This window comes from Emys orbicularis, chromosome 21 (genome assembly GCF_028017835.1).
Source record: "Emys orbicularis isolate rEmyOrb1 chromosome 21, rEmyOrb1.hap1, whole genome shotgun sequence".
In the NCBI taxonomy this organism is placed as follows: Eukaryota; Metazoa; Chordata; order Testudines; family Emydidae; genus Emys; species Emys orbicularis.
Genome location: NC_088703.1, coordinates 1,985,147 through 2,003,663, shown reverse-complemented (window position 1 = coordinate 2,003,663; position 18,517 = coordinate 1,985,147). Strand labels below are relative to the sequence as shown.

General features: G+C 56.5%; 1 protein-coding gene across 1 annotated transcript; it reads right to left on the bottom strand.

Annotated features, from left to right (window-relative positions):
- Positions 1 to 896: 896 nt before the first annotated feature.
- Positions 897 to 16,722, bottom strand: KPTN (kaptin, actin binding protein). Its single transcript, XM_065420993.1, has 12 exons — positions 16,362 to 16,722; positions 15,271 to 15,353; positions 14,208 to 14,292; positions 12,350 to 12,404; positions 11,406 to 11,481; positions 9,660 to 9,733; positions 9,019 to 9,128; positions 6,462 to 6,557; positions 5,867 to 5,933; positions 5,257 to 5,392; positions 3,080 to 3,289; positions 897 to 1,096 (listed from the first exon to the last, which is right to left on the bottom strand). The coding sequence occupies exons 1-12, from the start codon at positions 16,720 to 16,722 to the stop codon at positions 965 to 967; spliced, it is 1,485 nt and encodes a 494-aa protein (XP_065277065.1). The 3' UTR covers positions 897 to 964.
- Positions 16,723 to 18,517: the final 1,795 nt, after the last annotated feature.

The following is an 18,517-nucleotide window of genomic DNA, read 5'->3' as shown; positions in this document are numbered from 1 at the left end:
GACCTCCTGGGTCACTGAGTCCCATCCCCTGCTATCACAGGCCCCCCCTTCAGAAACTGACCAGGGTCCATCCCCCTGCTCCATTCGCGGGGCTACTCCAGAACCCACTTGACTCAAAGACGGCAGGTGATGGCGAATCCAGGGCCTCCACCGGTTAAAGACCCTCACTGCTAAACAAGAGCCCATTTCTAGTCTCCGCTTGTCTGGCTCCAGCTCCCAGCCGCTGGCTCTCCCTGGCCTTTGCCTGCTAGACCAAGGAGCTCTCAGAAATGACTTCCCACTCGCAGACCGCTTACCCTTCTCTGGCCCAGGGGACCTGCTGCAAATTGAATGCCCAGGAGCTCCTCCATTAAAGGGTCACAGGAGGGCCCCAAATGCACCCTGAAAAGTGGCCTGCAGCCCCTCTAGCAGGGACCTCCAACTAGCTCCACACCCCTTACCAGGGAAGACACAGATGGCAGCAAGACACCGGGTGCATGGGAACTTTTACTGGATGGGAGGGGTGGGGGGGTTAATGTAAACGTCCCTCCAAGTCAGCTGTGGCCCTGGGTGTCACACTTTCGGGGCCTCTTGTGCCACAGGCTGGCCCCTGCCTGGCCGGCCCAGAGCGGGCAAAGGGACTGGAGAAGTCCGAGGTTCGTCCTTTGCTCTCCCCAGCAGGAGGGGAGTGCCTGGTACGTGCTGTGTGTACCGGGCACATGCTGCGCGGAACCTGCACACGTCCAAGGCAGGAAGGCTACAGCACGGCTTCCTGGTTGGCTGCTCCACTCTCACAGATGAAGAGCCGTTAGGGCTGGATCCTCCGTCAGGTCCTGATCTCTCCCTGCCGCTGCCATCATTGTTCCCCGGCCGTTCAGGGCCCCTCTGACTGCCAGCCCCTCCCGGAGCCCCTGCGGAGAGCAGGCTCCTGCGAGCAGGCTGGCCAGAAATCAGCTGCGATGTGGCGAGCGCAGGCCATGCCCAGTTAGACCTCTGCTGCTTCCCCATCCGCGTTAGCATCTCGCACCCGCTGGGAGGCGCGGCTGCGGTTCGCCCGGTGTGCCACCTCCTGCCGAAGCCTCTCCAGAAGGCACTGAGCCGTCTGCTTCAGGCTGTGCTGTGTGGGAGGAGAAGGGAGAGAAGCAGTGAGCTGGTGAGCAGGACGGGCCCAGAGCGGTTACGGCACGGCTACCGACAACCCCCCCTTCATTTCAGGAGCCGGCTCAGATCGCCCACCGGCCAGAACTCGCTTCAGCCGACCGACAGGCCTGGTCTCCCGCCGCTCGACTGGCTTAGCGCTCGCTTCTGCTAACCCTGCACACGCATCCGCGCAAGGATCTTCTCCTCTGCAGCTCCTGCCTGCCTGTCTCTCTCCATCTCATGAGCCCGCTAGGGACAATGGGTTCCTAGGTGCTAGCAGGATGATAATCAATCACCGCTGAACGGATCTGCTCTTTCTTTCTCTGCTAGTTGTTCCGTGTCCTGGCAGGCGGCCTGGGGTGCGTCATGCACAGAACACACGTTGCAAAGTCGTCTGGCATTTCTGACTGTACCCCGATGTCAAACTGCGGGACTCAGGCCTGGCACCTTTCCCTTGTGACAGCTGGGTTTACAAGCAGCGTTTGGGGCTGTACTTAAGGCCGACTATGGAGAACCGGACTAGGGCAACTCAGACGTTTGCCTTTTCTCTGCCCTAGAGACAGTCTCCCTCTTCCTTCCTACAGTCGGCAAGGGCAGAAAGTCCTGCCTCTGTTGACGAGCCTGCGGCTCTCCGGGAAGATTCTCCGAGAGGACAAAACCTGCAGTCCAGGGACAACGGGGCTAGGGCGGCCCTCCCGATCCTGGGCTGCTCCTCTTGGATATAAGCGCCCCGTTGCTGCATGCAACGTTCTGGCTGTGCTCTGTAGCACCTGTGCTGGGGACATGTGCCACCACTTGGAAATGGGGTTTTTACCCCCCTGTTTGCTGCCCTTCTCTGTTCCCCGGCACGCAGGGGCGGGCCCGGGGCCCACGCTTCTATTGTAACCGACTCGTTAATAGGCAAAGAGCAGAGTGGAGGAGCGACTCGACGGAGCTATGAACTCTGAGCTCCTGGTTACCCTCGGCCCATCCAAGCGCTGGTGGATCCCCAGCAAGGTAAGGCCCAGGGAATCTAGACACGATACAAGGAAATACTCCTTCGTGTGGTGGGCAGGCACAGGCGGTGGTGTTCACAGCGCAACAGATCAGAGGGTCAGTTATTGCGATGCTTCTATCACCAATAACTTTTGCAGCTAAGACAGGAAGAGCCAAATCTAGTGCATGAGCAGATCACAGCAAGGAATCCCCCCGTCCTCCCATATCATTGGCCTGTGACACTATCAGAAGTGGGGAAAGGTTTTTTTTTTAAATCATCTTCTGTACCGGCACTGGGCACTGCTGAAGGCTGCACCACCCGACTGGATGGACCAGTGACCAGAGCCAGTACAGGAAGAGGCAGCAACACCCGACCAGATGGCCCGACAGTCTGCAGCAGTGAAACAAAACCAGCTTCCTACATCCCTCCTCCCCAGCCACGTTTGGCAGCCCCAGAGTGCTGCAGTATGGGTCTTATCAGCTCTGGGAATTCTGGGAGACTCTCGATTGGACAGTGAGAGGGGAAGACTCCCTCAGGGTGGAACGTCTCACGATCGCAAGGAGGGGGGGACCTGATCCCCAGAAATAGGAACCACACGGATACATCAGAAATCTAACTTTAAAATATTCCTCTCGCATTTCTTGCAGCATATTTCATCCCCAAAGATTGCAAAGGATTTAAGACACATATGCAAGGATCAATTCACCTGCCACAGGCATGGAGCCACCTCCAGGCTGGGATGCGGCAGCTGTTTGTACAGGGACTGCTCACCTACCACTGACATGCAGCCACCTCCAGGCTGGGATGCGGCAGCTGTTTAACATCCACATAGCAACCCCACGCACCAGTTTAGGACAGGAAGTGAAGCAGAACAGGAGAGTTTTCAGCCAGAGAGAAGGTCGTTATTGTTGGCCAGGACACTGGGACAGCTAAAGTCGGAGGGCTACTGAGATCTGCTTGGCCTTCTCAGAAGGGCCAACTCACCTGCAGGACATGCAGCCCCTTCAGACACACCACGGCCAGCTCGCACAGCCCGTCGCAGGTTAGGTCTGCGTACTCCATGGACAGCAGGGGGCTGGGGAAACTCCGCTTCCAGAGCAGATGGAACTCCCCAGCGGGCTGCGACGAGGCTTCGGCCTCGGCTGCACCAGCACCGGTAGCTCCCGAGCTCCAGTACTTGTAACAGAGCAGCTCCTGCAACCGGCGGAAGAGAGAAACGTGCTGGGAAGTAGGCAGGCGAGTGTGCAGGCGGACAGATGGGCCGTGCTAATGATGGCCAGGCTGTGCTGGCAGGGGAGGGTGTAACCCAGCGGGATGCAGGCGCAGCACGAAATGACCAACATTTGCAAAAGAGCCAGGAAGCTCCTAATCAGCCCCCACCTCTGGACAGCCGTCCTTCCTCCAGCAGGCCTGGCATTTACTGGCCCATTTCAGCAGAAGGCGCGCACAGGAAACAAAACAAACACACACACACACACACACACACACACACTTTAAACCTTGTTAGCCAGTAGAACTCCCTGCCACATGATTTCACTGAAGCCAAGAGCTTAGCGGGATTCAACGAGGGATGTTTGTGGGATTAACAAGAAAATCCAGCGTTAGAACAGTGAGGATTTGGCAGGGCTAGAGATTCTCCTGCTTCAGGGCACGAGCTGAGCTCTAGCCACTAGGGCGCGTGACAGGGTCTCACCTTATCTGGTGCTCAACAGGGCGCTGCCTCAGTTTCCCCAACTCTGCAGCCAAACAAAATCACCACAACCTGGGGCTTTGCACTTTTTATCCTAAAACGGTTCAGCTTAAAACCAGGCACGCCCAACTTCTGTCTGCAGGCTCGCTAGCTCAGGAGACCCCTCCCGAGGGCTCCCATCCTCCACACAGACCAGCTGTCACAGCTCCCTCGCTCCTTTGAATCTCGCCCTCTCGCCCTTTATACCTGGCTAGGGGGTCGGACGGCTGGAACGGAGCCAGGAGTTAGAGGGGATCACAAATCAAGTGTGTGTCAATCATGTGATGCAGTTGTGAAAAGGGTGACTAGCACTGCGGGGTGTGTTAACAGGTGTGTCGTGACTAAGACCCGGGAGGGAACTGTCCCGCTCCGCTCAGCGCTGGGGAACACACTTTACAAAAGATGGGGACAAACTGGAGACAGCCCAGAGGAGAGCAACAAAACTGAGAAAAGGTTTAAAACACCTGACCTAGGAGGAGAGGTTAAAACAACGGGGCACGTGTAGTCTGGAGAACAGATGAGTGAGGGGGAACCTGAACAGTCTTTAAGGCTGGTACAAAGAGGATGGTGATCAACTGTCCACTGCTGGTAGGACAAGGAGGAACAGGCTTAATCCGCAGCAAGGGAGCTCTAGGTTGGATATTAGGACAAACTTTCTAACTCTAAGGCCGGTTAAGCTCTGGGACCGGTGACCAGGGAGGTTGTGGCGTCCCCGTCACTGGCGGATTTAAGAACAGGTTGGGCAAACCCCTGTCTGGGTTGGTCTAGGTTCACTTGGCCCTGGCTCAGCGCAGGGGGCTGGACGCGATGCCCTCTCGAGGGCCCTTCCAGCCCAACATTTCGATGATGCTACAGTTCGATTCTGTGATCTCCCAGCAGCGCTGAACTTGAGTCACATGCTCCTGTCACATGATCCGGGGACAGCAGAACCAGGAGGTGGGAGCTCCACCCCAGCGTAAACCCGGCATGGGGGTGGGGGACGATGGATGTGAGAGTGGGACCCAGGGAAGTATCACAGGCCGGGGAGCAGGTAGGAACCCCCGGGACCCCCATTCCCTGCCTGGAGCCAGCTGCCCCCCTCTCTCCCACCTGGCAGAGTCTCAGTATCTCCCCTCACTCCCTCTATTACCCCTCTGCCCCCCATTTGCAGGGAGCTTCTGCCCCCTTGACTCAGCCTAGTAAAAGGCCAGGTCACCCTGTGGCAGAGCAGCTCCCCTTTCACTTCAGAGTTTGTTGCACCTTCCTCTGAAGCAGCTGGGACTGGCCAATCCCTCGGTGCCCCATCACAGATTCACACAGCAAATCCCACCTGACACATGCTCTCGCTCACTGCCTGGGGTCGGCCCTAGACCAGCCCGTTTCAGTGGGTTTCACCATGCAGGCAGGGAAGCAGCAGCCCTCCCCCAGCACCCCACCATGCCCCTCCGCCTACCTGTCCATATGTGCCGAGGAGTATCTCAGGCGCTCCGTCGAAATCGACGTCGGTCACCAGGGCACAGAGCACGCTGTCATGCTGGTCGCTGGCTGGCAGGGTCAGCTGGTCTGCCAGCCCGTGGGTCAGGACATTCCTGGGGGGCACGGTGAGGGAAGTTACCAAACACAGCAGAGATCTCCTGAGTGCCAGCCCAGCCCCTGCGCTGGGCCATGCTGCGTCTCACACACACCCCCACCCCCGGAAGCCTGGGTCAGGGTCAGGACTGAGGAGGGCTCCTTGGGGAGGACCCTGGCTCCGGGAAAGGCTGCGTGTTGCTGGGCTAGGCAGGCCGTTCTCCTTCTGGTCACAGCCCTGTCTCCAACGGACCGGAGGGGAGACAAGGCCGCGCGTTCCGCTCGTGGGCACCTGCCGATCCAAGTGCAGATGAGCTGGGCGGGAGGAGACCGCAGCGGCTCTCCGATGGTAGCATCCGCGCCCTCGACCCCACGCTCAATCTGCCCTCGTGATCCCGTCATCCCCAGTCAGGGCCCGGAAAGGGCCCCATGGGGAGAGCGCCGGGAAAGTGCGTCTTGGCGTGTCCCAGCCCCCGCCTGGCCCCAGCACTGACCTGTACACCACGGACAGCTCGATAGTGCTAGTGACGAGAACGCTGTAGCCCTGGTTGCCAGCATTACCTGGGGGAACAGACACAGTGGGTCGTGACGGGGAAAACACACCAGCCAGCGGGCTAACGCTTGGCTCCCAGCCATTGCAGGGCTCCGGGCAACCTGGCAGCTTCCCTCTCCCCATCTGCCAGGCAAGCTCGTCTGGGCCCTCCTCGACCCCCACTCCACCTGCTGCCTCGCTTCAGCCTGACTCCATTGCAGGGGTCAAGCGAAGCGGAAGCAGGACTCTTGTGGCCTGTACCTCCCCGAAATGTGCCCCCCAAGACTTAGGGCACAGAACAAGTGCCTGTTCGCTAACCCACCTGAACCCCAGGCAGCCCCAAAGGACACACGAGTGGGTGGAAACCGGAGCGAGGGAGGGGGCTGGGGCTGTTTGCGGGGGAAGGCAAAGAACAAGCTCATTTGTACTCTGCGCTGCAAGGGTTAACGTGCATCAGACCCCACAGAGCACCCCGCGAGTTACAAATGAACCCCCTCCAATGTCTGCTTGGTGAAATCTAAGCCACGCTGCCCACCCCCAGCTCCCTTCGTGCTTACCATTCTGGGCAGGGTCGCTCTCGGAGGGCGGCAGCCTGAACACCAGGACCTTGGAGATGGGGCCGTCCTGCTGCATGCTCCAGCTCTGTAGCACCTCTGCAACGGAGAGCAGAGACAGGATGCTGAGGGCAAGGCGGACGACCCGGCCTGGAAGGAACGTAGGCCCTGCCCACGCTACAGCTGGGTGGGACTTTCTGGACAAAATGTTCTCCCGCCAAGTCCCCAAAACCGTGAGCGGGAAATGAGCCGTTTTGATGAATTTCCCGACTGAAACAAAAAAAGTTTTAATGTTTCAGAAAAGTTGGGAGGGCGGGTTGAAATTTAATCTAGTTTACACTAAACAAAGGGTAAAAAAAAGGTTGCAATTGAAACGTTTGGAAATTAACTAAACGCTTCCATTGACCTGAACCCGGACTGTTTTGGGTCTCTCGGGCTGTGAAATTTGGGGGAATTTCGACCTTTTTGTCCCAATTTGGAGGGAAACGGCTTCGAAATCTCCAACGTTCCTGCGGGATGGGAAAAGTGTTTTGTGCCCGGTGCTAGTCCACACTGGTGCAGACGGCTTGTGTGGACACGATTCGCAGCAGGCCTACGCTAGCCGTTTAGACCAGTGCTGGCGCACTAGCGGTTGAAACTCCCACCCAGCGTAGACACGGCCTTACTCGACGCACGCCCTGCTGCAGGGAGGACAGAGTTAAATGTGGGTCAGTGCCTCACAGGACCCGTGGGTGGAGAGGCCAGATCTACCCTGAGATCTAGAGATGGAAAAGCCCCATAAGCGGCCATCTGGTCCATCTCCTCTCTAGAGACTAGGGCAGGATCATCCCCAGCAGAGATGAAAACGCCCATCAGATCCCATCTGGCCAAGCCCCTGTCCCGAGGGGTGTAGTAGGAAGCTCCCGCAGTCCACTCCCCTGGGCCGTGCAGAGCCTCGGCTCAGATGAGTTCCCCTCCTTCTTGAACGTCCGTCTTAGAGAGGGGAGCCCTCTGTGCTCGCAAGAGGGGATTCAGCGGCCGAGGGAGGAGCAGTTTATGGGAGATCTAAACCGCTGTTCCTCAGCCCGCTCCCAGCCGGTGTAAACCGGCAGCTCCCCATTGGTGCCAATGGGGCCAGATGTCAAGGGAAGGCGCTCCGCTGACGCTAGACTGATCCATTCCAGCTGGGGGTCAGGCCCCCGTCTGCAACAATGGCCATGGCACCTCCTGCCCAAGGACTGGACTGAGACTCGGCAGATCCCTGCCCCGTTCCCGGTGTGACGCTGCCCCCCATATTCTTCAGAGGTCTAGGATGATGATGATGACATCATTGTGATGCATTTTGTACAAAACAGGTCACGTAAGGGGTCACTGGAAAAGGGATGATTTGCTGAATAGGATTATCCTATTTGCATGCGTGTATCATTTCTGTATCAGAAGTTATAAATACTGTGTATCTGTACGTCATTGTAGTTACACCTGGGTAACGCCCACTAGCTGTCAGTCTAGATGGCCGGTTGGGAAGGGCCTATTGAGGGCAATGAGCCACTGGGAAAAGCCACAGGCCTCAGGAGAAGCTCATTCCCCATCTGGCGAGCCTTTCTGAGAACACGCCAGACAGCCTGTGCGTGATGGCTGCTGTGACGCTACAAGAGCATGTGACCAGGCCACATGATGTTGGACTCTATCTTGGGATGTCAGTGTTTTCCCACAAACCAGGCTGGGAACCAAGCTTTGAAACAAAGGGTCCCCGCTATATGCTAACGCTATAGAAGGCGGGGAGTGATGTCCTCTGTGGTTCTTCACTCCCCACACAAGAGGGCTCCTGGAAACACCCGAGGAACAAAGACTGAACGGGGTGAAGTGCTGGACCCAGGCTAAAGGGATTGCTAGCCGGTGTATGAAACGCCTGGGGATTCCAAGTTGCAAAGCAAGTGTAGCTTGTACCTTAAGAATCTGCAGCCTGCTTGTACCTTCTCTCAGGGGGAGAAACTTCTAACTCATATTCAGTCTAACTAGTGTGTTAGACAGTTTGTGTTTCTGTTTAGTTACTACGTAATCTGCTTTAATCTGTTTGCTATCACTTAAAATCTATCTTTTGTAGTTAATACATTTGTTTTTGCTTTATCTAAACCAGTGAGTTTGAGGGAAATGCATGGGAAAACGTAGTTCAAGGGACAAAGGCTGTTGCATAATCCTCTCCACATTGAGGGGGAAGTGAACTGGACAATAAATTCATACTGGTTGGGGTTTGGACCAGGTCAGGACGGTACAGCCCTGGGGTCCTAGGTTGGGAAGCTGGTGGTTATTTTGGCTGTAGCCTTTCTACTGTTGGTTCGTGCAGTGGCTAGCCAGAAAGCCTGCATGTAACTGCAGCTGGGTGTGTGAATGCTGGAGGAAGTGTAGGATCAGGAGCGGGTCTGCAGCTTGTCACAGCAGCTCAGTGAGAGAGGGAGCCCAGGCTGGTGGGTCAGAGGGCTCAGCGGTACCCGAGTTCCAGGTGGCACCGCGGGGGGAACCCGTCACACCTGGCTCACCCACCAATACCCTGTGTGCCCGTGGAAGGGCAGCCCCAGCTCACCTCTGCTGGCCTGCTCCACCTGGGCCACCCGGACGTAGCCGCTCTGGCACCCGAAGGCTGTGAGACGCCGGCCTGAGCCAGGGATGTTGCAGACGTCCAGCCACAGCACGCTGGGGGGGGAACACAACACGTGGGGTTGTGCGCCACCGGGGGGAGGGGACGCTGCCCCGAGGAGGAGGGGGGAGAGGAAAGGAAAAGGTGGTAGGAGAGACTCAGGCGGGGAAGGAGGAGGACATGTCAGGGGGACCAGGAGCTGCAGAGCTGAGAGTAGCAGCAGGAAGCCCTTGCACATGAGAACCAGACAGAGCAGAGATCGCAACCTGCAGGCTGGAGTCACGACCACATTGCCCACTTGCTAAGGAGGGGAAGAGGTCCGGGTAGGTGGGGTGGGCGACCTAGCGTGGGAAAGGCGGGGAACCACTGGGGTTAGCTGGGTATAAACCATGGGTTAGAGCCACAGCTGGTGTCAAATGGATGCCTTGACTCCAATGGAGTGACGCCAATCTGGGGATCTGGTCCCGGTTTGCGCTAACGAGTCGTGTCCCCCCCCCGGCCCCGCACACGCTAACACAGACACCTCCTCCCCAGCACTGCCGCTCAGCCACACGGGGGACGCGTCTCTAACAAACCATTTCTCCTACTTGCTGGGCAGCTCCTGGAGCTCCGGGAAGAGGTTCTGCACGGGCTGCTCCTCGAATTGGTGCAAGCCTTTGTTCTGCAAGGGGGAAGCGGTCGCGTCACTGCCCCGGAGATGGCTGGAAACCCTCCAGGCCAGACACCGTGCTCAAATACACTGGGGGCCAATCCCAGTTACTCGCATTCAACTTGCCCCAGTGTGCCTTTGAGGCAGCGTGGCCGGATCACCACACAGACTCCGGAGACCCGGGATCTATTCCCGGCTCTGCCATTGGCCTGCTGGGCGACCTTGGGCAACATCACTTCTCTTTCCCTGTGCCTCAATTTCCCCATCCCCAAAGGGATGATGAGACCAACCTCCTCTGTAAAGTGCTTTAGGATCTACTGACGAAGAGTGCTAGGTAACACTTTGCTATTACCACATTCCTCCCCCCACGCCGATACCAGCAGCACTGCATCTCTGAGAAGGAAGTGAACCTGCGCCTGGTGACACACAACAAGCTCCCAGCCTTGCGATGCCCAGGGGAGGGGCAGAGAGCCACACAGTGCGATGCAAGTGCTACAGGGCGGGGCTCTTCGTGTTAGAGAAGCAATGAAGAGCTGTGGGGGATTCTCAGCACTTGGAGACTCTCTCGAGACAGGACATCTCTTCCTAAGAGCTCTGCTCTAGCGCAACCACAGAAAGAACAGGGGGAAATTCTTCAGCCTGTGTTGTGCAGTTCATCACAGCATCTCCCATTTCCGGTCCTAAAGCGCTATACGGATGACTGGGGAAGAAGCTGCCACACCTCACGCCTTCAGGGGCCACTTTTGGCACTGGGTGAGCGATTCCTGCCCCACCTGTATCAGGGTGGACACCTGCTCCTGCCTGGAAGGGCCTGAGAGAGCCCAGGGAGCAGGCAGCGTGAAGGCTGAACTGATTGGGGGGAAGTGGCTGCAGCTGGGGCCATGCCCCAAACAGACTCAGCAGGCCCTATAAAGGCAGGGAGCCAGGAGCTCAGGCCAGAGTCTCTCTCTGCCTTCAGAGAGAGAAGGGCCTGGCTGCAGGGAGCTAGAGACAGAGTACCTGGGTGGAGCAGGGCTGGGGAAAGGCTGGGGAGCTCCAGCCTGGAAAGCCCCAGGCTGCGGCCTAGGAGAAGGCTAAGGGGTACTGGGGGTTGCAGAGGGCAGCCCAGGGCTAGGCCAAGGCAGCAGGTCCAAACCCAGCCTTGTCGATGATGAGTGGCCTATACTGCAGTCTGCCCCAGGGAGCGGGGGCTAGTTGGTGACTGGCAGTGGCCTAGTACTGAGGCAAGGTGGGGGTAGTGGATGGGGGTTCCCCAGGGAGGGGAGACCCAGATCTGTGGGGTACTGCCAGGGGGCAGCATCCCAGTAATAGGGGCACCGGGTCCTGGGAGGGACACGGGGGCCAGAAGAGGACAGGCGGATCACTGGCCTGTAGAGGGCGCTCCAGACGCTGGATGAGCTGATTCCCCAAAGCAACCTGTAGGGGGCGCCGCAGGGGTGAGTCCACACCCCACTCCAGAGGCAGCTGCATGTCAGCCCTGCGTGAGGGATCCCCATGTTAACAGCTGCCCCACCCCACTCCAGAGGTGGCTGCATTTTAGTGAAGGTAAGTAATCCTGGTGTTGGAGAAGAAAGGTGCCACGCCACACAGGACTCGACTGTTCTCCGAGTGAGCTCTGGAGCACATGGGTCCGTACCAGGGCAGAACCCAGCTGTGCGTGGCTCCTCGTGTGCACTGATCTCACCTCTTTGTACAGGTGGATGCAGGGGTCGTTCCCGCTCAGCAGAAAGACAGTCTCTGGCTGGTCTCCAACGTGGACTCTAGAAGAGCAGAAAAGGAAAATGATTTCACGCATCTGAGGACCCAGCTGCGGGAAAGGTGCCGCTGGAGGAAAGACTTTGCTGCCGACGGATCCCAAAGCGCTTCGCACGGGCCTGGTTGGGAATGGTGCTGGGCACCCTGATTCTCAGGGACTTCAGCAGGACTTGAGCGTGTTCAGCACTTCGGGATCCAGCACACACAGTCCACCCGCCTGGATACCGCCCAGGGCTGACACGCCTAACTCTCGAGAAAAGTGCTACCGGATCTTTAAGGAGCATGAACAATCCTAGGCCTGGTCAACACCTAAAAACGGAGGCTGATGTAAGTTGCCAGCATCATCCTATTTGCGCATGTGTCTACACTTCCATTTGTCTCCGGCCGACGTAAACGCCCCTTTATGGCGACGCAGTCAAACCACCTCCCCAGGCAGTCTGGCACGATGGCCAACCTACCAAGATCGACATAGGGCAAGCGTAGACACTGTGTGACCTGCATTGATCCTAACAGTCCTCCAGCCGCTGTCCCACAATGCCCCATTCCCTGCATCAGTGACCACTCTGGTCACAATTGTAAACTCCACTGCCCAAGGGTCACGGAGACTGGAAGCCACCCCCGCATGTTTCTGAAATGCCTTTCCCGGATCACCCGCCTTGTTGTGCACAACTGCCCAGCCGACCATGCCCGTTCCATGTACTAGACACACCCAGGCCTCCGAAAGACAGAATGGCAAATCCTAAGGTCTTCAATGTCTCTTTTCTGGCTGATGTTTAAAGCAGGGAGGGGCTGGGGGGACGGACGGTTATTGTTAGCGTGAGCTCGCAGGCTCGTGTATGGGAAGAGAAGAGAATGGCGGAGCAGTAGACGTACTCTGCATGGTACAGCTGAAATGGGGTGAACTGCAGCTCCAGGTTCAAGCAGCTTTCTGGAGGGGAAGAACAGAGATGAGTAAGAAGGGAAATCGGCCACAGAATTACCCGCCGGTTCTCTAACAAAACACCACCACAAATCGCACCACACGCTTTCTGAGAGTCAGAGGCTGCGGCCCAGAGGAGCTGCTTTGGCGTTTAGCATTCCTGCAATCAACGCTTTAACCCCCACATCAAAGGGAAGCCGTAGATGCCCACGTGGCCAGGGATCTAAGAGATCGGCGTTCAAGTCCCAGCACGGCCACAGGCTCGCTGTGTGACCCTGGCACATCACCGCACCTCTCCGGGCCTCACGCCCTCACTGGAGATGAGTGCCGGGTCAGCTAGAGTTAAGGTTACAGCCAGCTTTCTGTTCCACGCTCGACTCGTCTAAGTCCTCTAAAATCTGCAGGGGAACTTAGATGGCACAGGAATGTGGTGTGCCTCATGGGGGCGCTGGATAGGCTAGTGATCCATATAGGGGACCATCCGACAAAGGGATTTCTGAGATACAGATGCCTCCCCACCCCGCAAAACCACTTTTCTTATGGTTCACAGATTTTTTTCCAATCTTTTTGCACAGTGACAGGGTTCAAAGCAGGGCTGTGAAAGGATAAAATAAGGTTGACAATCCTTCCTTCAGCTTACTGTTTGGTTACCCTGGCTGTTTAGCCTGTACACTCTTTGGGGCAGGGGCAGCGCCTGGCGCGACGGGGCCCTGATCTCAGTTGGGGTCTCTAGGCAGTACCGTAATAACCATAATTTAAATTAGGCTGGGGAACAGACTGACAGAATGACTATCTTGCACTCCCCCCCAGCTATGGGCGAAACGGGACCTAGCAGGAATTAGAGGGGAGACCGACCTACCTAGGATTCTAGGAAGGCTGAAGGGCCTAAAATTTAACAAGAGCCTCCTGGTACTATTTCCTTTTGAATGTGTCCCCATAGTAAGAAGACAGGGGGACCAGAATAAATCCATAAGTGTCTTCAAGATGAGGATTGGAACAGTGTTAAAATCCCAGCCACCCAGCTCAGTTCTGCAGGCGGTACATTTAATCTGATTGAAGGATGGGTGCACCAGCAGAAGTTACATTAGGCAGCCAGTTCTAGCAAGAATTCTCTGTAGTAACTTAAAGATCTTCATCTCTGGAACAAAACCTTCCATTTCCTCAGCACCTTTCAGCCTACAGGATCCCCAAGGGTGACTCACCTACCACTAAAATGCAGCCACCTCTTGGGTGGGCTACAGCAGCTGTTCAACAGCACACAGAACTGCCATAGCATTGCAACTGTTATTTGCTGTTTATTATTTGGATTACAGCCGTGCCCAGAAGCCCATCGTGCCAGAGGCCGTACAGACACACAGGAAGGGACAGTCCCTGCTCAGCAGGGCAGAAAGTCCCGCAACTGGAACAAACGTGGGAACTTTAGGAAGACAACACCATTACTCACATTGGCCAGGACACCAGGGATGACAACCAGAGCTTTAGGGAAAGCGCCTGGGGACCTTTTGCAACCGGTAACTGGCCAGATTTCAGTTAGGTCTTCTCTGAAAGAGGGTGCCTCAGAGGGGAGAGTGCCCACTCTTCAGAGCACTCCCAGTGGGGTCACCAACACCACTCCCTGCAGCACCTGTGTTTCCCTTAGAGGTCCCACAGCTAAGTACTGAGCCTGGCTGATGCGGCTTAGCTTGTAAGATGTGACGAGATCGCAGCCCTTGGGTTCACTGCAGGAGGCCAATTATGTTTACTCTTTGCTGCCCTGCTCCCACCAGACAACAGCACAGGGGTCAGAGGTCAGACGTTAGCTTGGTTACTTACGTGCGATGGAGTCCAGGTTATATTCCGATCCAGGCTCATAGTCACAATAAATGTTCAGAAATGGACTCGCTTTATCTCCAGAGTCCTAGAGAGAGACAGGGAAAAAGAGGAATCCGTCTGAGGAGCATCAGAGACGTTAGCTTATGGAGTAACAGAACCTGTGGGGTTCATTTCAAAGCACAACTTTTAAAAAGGAAACATTACCATACCATTTTCGTAAGGGAACAGACAGTTCTGGGGACCAACAATGGAGTCTAAATCCTACACCTCTACTATTATCTAAGAGCCCGTGTCATGGACCAGCATCCCACGGCACTAGGCAGAAACACAGAACAAAACCACACTCCCTGCCCCACGAAGCTTACGGTCTAATTATCTCACGAGAGACGACAGACGGACCCAGACCGAGGAGTACAAGGGAAAAATACTGGCCTGTACAATAGGCAGTTAATCAGGGACTCAAAGTTGTCACTGTCATGGGAATAACAGCTGGTTCAGTGGCCTACATAACATCTAGCACTTTCCATCAGTAGAGCTCAAAGCACTTTACAAAGGAGGTTGGTATAATTATCTCCATTTTACAGATGGGAAAACTGAGGCACAGAGCAGGTCTCAGCCCTCCTTCATGCTAGCTGTCTCAGCAAAGAAGCCAAAAATTTGGGCTGAGATTTTTCATAGGAGCCTAAGGGGCTTAGGCACCCAAATCCCATTGAAACTCAGTGGCAATTGGGCGTCTAAGTCATTTAGCCACTCTGGGTCTCCACTGCCTATCTGTACACTGAGGATAATAGCATGGATCTACCTCATAGGAGAGTTGTAAGAATTAAAGATAGTGAGGTGCTACAGTAATGAGGATCATGTTAGGTCGCTAGTTTAGACAGATTAGGGCTGCGTATGCAGTGCAGAAGTTTGCCCTGCTGATGACTGGGACGTAGCAGTTTTGTTGCTAGCTACATCCTCAGGGATTTCACTCTAGCACCTTCCACAGAGCTACATGCATTTTAAAATGCAACAAACTCCATCTGTTGAAGAAAGTGGAGGGCAGGAAAGGAAAAGCAGGTACCTTAATGAAAGTTATTCCCACCACGAGACCCCTCTTCGGCGGCGACTTGCTGAAAGTGTCAATCGAGACAATCTCAGCATCAACTGCCAAGAAACAATAAATCATTTACACAACTGGTTACTATTATTTGTACCAGGGAACAGGTCCCCATGGTGCTAGTGTTGTACAAGCACAGACTAAAATAACAGTCCCTGCCTTGCAGAGTTTACGATCTTAGATTAACAGTTTAGATTTTTGCCAAAGGTCACAAAGTTTAATGCAATAATAATAAACTTTGCACCATACTTGACTCCTGTTTGCAGGCCTTATACAAACAAAGAGTGTTTTTCCATAACCTCCCACATGCCTTTAAAAACAATGGCTACATTGCACCAGAGGGAGGATCTCAAGGCACTTTAAAAAGATCAGTCCCATTATCCTCATTCCAGAGAGAGAGAGCGAAACTGAGACACAGGCCAAAGGCCACACAAAGAATCAGCCGGACGGTTGGGAATAGAACCCAGGAGTCCCAGTTCCCTGTTCTAACCTCAAGACCCCAGTCCTCTCCCCAAACCCAGGAGTCCTTATTCCCAGCCCCCTGCCCTAACCATGACTCCCAGTTCCTCCCCCCGCCCCCAATCTGACCTCTCTCACCAAGGAAATGAAGTGAAAACGTCCTTGTCCCCCACCCTGGTTGGACTCCCCCCAACCTGAGTGTGCTCCCTAACCCCTCTCCCCAGGAACGGAGGTGAACTGAAACGCCCCCAACCCCAGAATGACCCCCTGACCCCTCTCACCAGGGATGTAGGTGCATTCTAATTCCCTTGAGCACCCACCCCTGTGTGACCCCTGACCCCTCTCACCAAGGATGTAGGAGCACTGCGATTCCCTGGGCCACTCACCCCGTGTGACCCCTGACCCCAGAATGACCCCTGACCCCTCTCACCAGGGATGTAGGAGCACTGCGATTCCCTGGGCCACTCACCCCGTGTGACCCCTGACCCCAGAATGACCCCTGACCCCTCTCACCAGGGATGTAGGAGCACTGCGATTCCCTGGGCCACTCACCCCGTGTGACCCCTGACCCCAGAATGACCCCTGACCCCTCTCACCAGGGATGTAGGTGAATTGGAGCTCCCTGGCCACCGGCCGCAATTTCTGCCGCAGATCCTGGTAGCGGAAGTAAATCACCTTCCCCTTCAGGGTGGCCACCAGGAGCCCCCGGGGGCCCTCGCCGCAGGCTCGCCCCGGCCCCCCCGCTCCCTCTGGCCCAGCCCCTCCCTCTGGGGCCCCCTCCCCTTCTGGGCCCCCCTCCGCCCCCCTGCCAGCCCCCCCCTCGGGGTCCCCCCGGCCCGGGCCGCCCCCGGCCAGCGCCGCCAGCCCGTAGACGTTGCTCTGGGAGGCCAGGCGGGTGAAGCTGTCCTCCAGCAACGGGCAGCCCCGGCGCCCCCCCGGGGGCTGAGGCGGCTCCATGACGGGCGGCCGCGCGGCCTCTCCCTCGGGTATGGACCAGGCGCCGTTACGGCGAGGTCACGTCACGTGACGAACCCCCCCGACCGAACCCGGCAGCCCCAAGCTCCCTTCGCCACCCTCACTCCCGGGTCAGGCAGCTCAGCGGACACCTCGCGGCGGGGTCCTCGCCAGCCGGCCGGCCGGGCAGGCGCTCGCGGGGGCACCTCCGCCGGGGGCGGTCCTCGCGCAGCAGCCGGCGCCAGCGTCGCGGCGGGTGACGTCACAAGGCCGGGCAGGGCAACTTGCCCTGATCCAAAATGGCGCCCACGGGGAGGCGCCATGTCCCCTCTCGCAGTGGAGGGGGCGTCTGTGAGCAACAGCTCCAAAGGAGGCGGGGTCTGGGCCAGCCCCCTGCATGGGGCAGGGGATGGAAGGAGTCACCTGGGGCAGCGGGGAGGGTAGCCACGCCCCCTCTCTGGGGCAGGAGGGGCACCTAGGGCAGCCCCCCCCCATAGGGCAGGGGATGGACGGGTCAGCTGGTACAGCCCCTCCATGGGGCAGGGAGGACTCAGGGCAGTCTCAGTCTCTCTCTCTCTCTCACACACACACACACGCCCCACACATAGGGGGAAGGGCTACTCACAGTAATCCCCATCCTGTATGCAGACAGAGTAGTAACCCTTTCCATGGGGCAGGGGCTGCCACCCACAGTCCTTAGGGCAGGGCACAGCTCCATACTCATGAGGGGGGAAAAGGACATGAAGGGCATTGCCCCCACACAAGAGGCAGGGCTAGGGGCACTCAGGGCAACCCTTCCTCCCCCCAAAGAGGATCAGGGCAGCCTCCCTCTCTGGGGCACGACCTTGGGAGGGGCACTCAAAACAGTCCCCAAACACACCTCCAAGGCAAGGTCAAGGGTAGTCACTCCCCCCTTTCCCCCCCCAGACAAGGGAGTGCTCAGGACAGACACCCCCAGCCCCCCTTCCCCAGGACAGGAAGAGTGGGGAGCATTCAGGACAAACTCTCAACCTACATAAAGGGAACAGGTCCACCCTCTTGCTTCAGTTTCCATGCTGGTGCTATGCCATCGCACTGCAGCAGGCGGGAAGTGATGTGCAGCCTTTGCAAGAACAGACATTCTCCACTTGGAATAAACTCAAAAGGGTCTAAACTTCTACGTGACAAAGCGCAAGCACTAGAGTAGCTCACTTTTTCCTCAGCAGTAGGGACGGGTTGAAGGGCAAGGGATGGCCCGGCCTGGCTGAAGGTTCAACACAGCTGTTACATAAGCAGAGATTTCTATGCTCAAGTCTTGCCCTTGTATCTGCTCATATATTCTGCCTGGGAACGTTTCATAAGAATTAGGAGTAGCTTTTTCCATGTTTTAGCAGCAGAGCTGGATTTTGTCATCACTAAGCCTCGTTTGAAGATAGGGACCCTCCACCCTTGCAGCACATTTACCCACCTCCACAGAACAGAAAGAGGCAGAAATAGCTGCTGTTTGATCACTGTAACTGGGGCTTGAGGAGGAGGAGGAGTCCCATTCTACACCCAGGATTTCTTGGGCCTGTTAAACGTGGCTTCAGCATGGCCAGTTCTCAGGCAGCGACCCTGGAGCCATACCAGTTTACTCCAGCTGACAGCTTGGGCTTGTTTATGTCCAGACTTGACCAATCGTTGCAGCTGCTTCCACATAGTAATGAACCAAACCGACAAGTGAGGGACCATGGCTCTAGCTTCTGAAGAGACAGGCTTGTTAATGAACAGCTGGAACTCTTTAATAGGTTAAAACAATGTGGTCCAAGGACAGAAAATA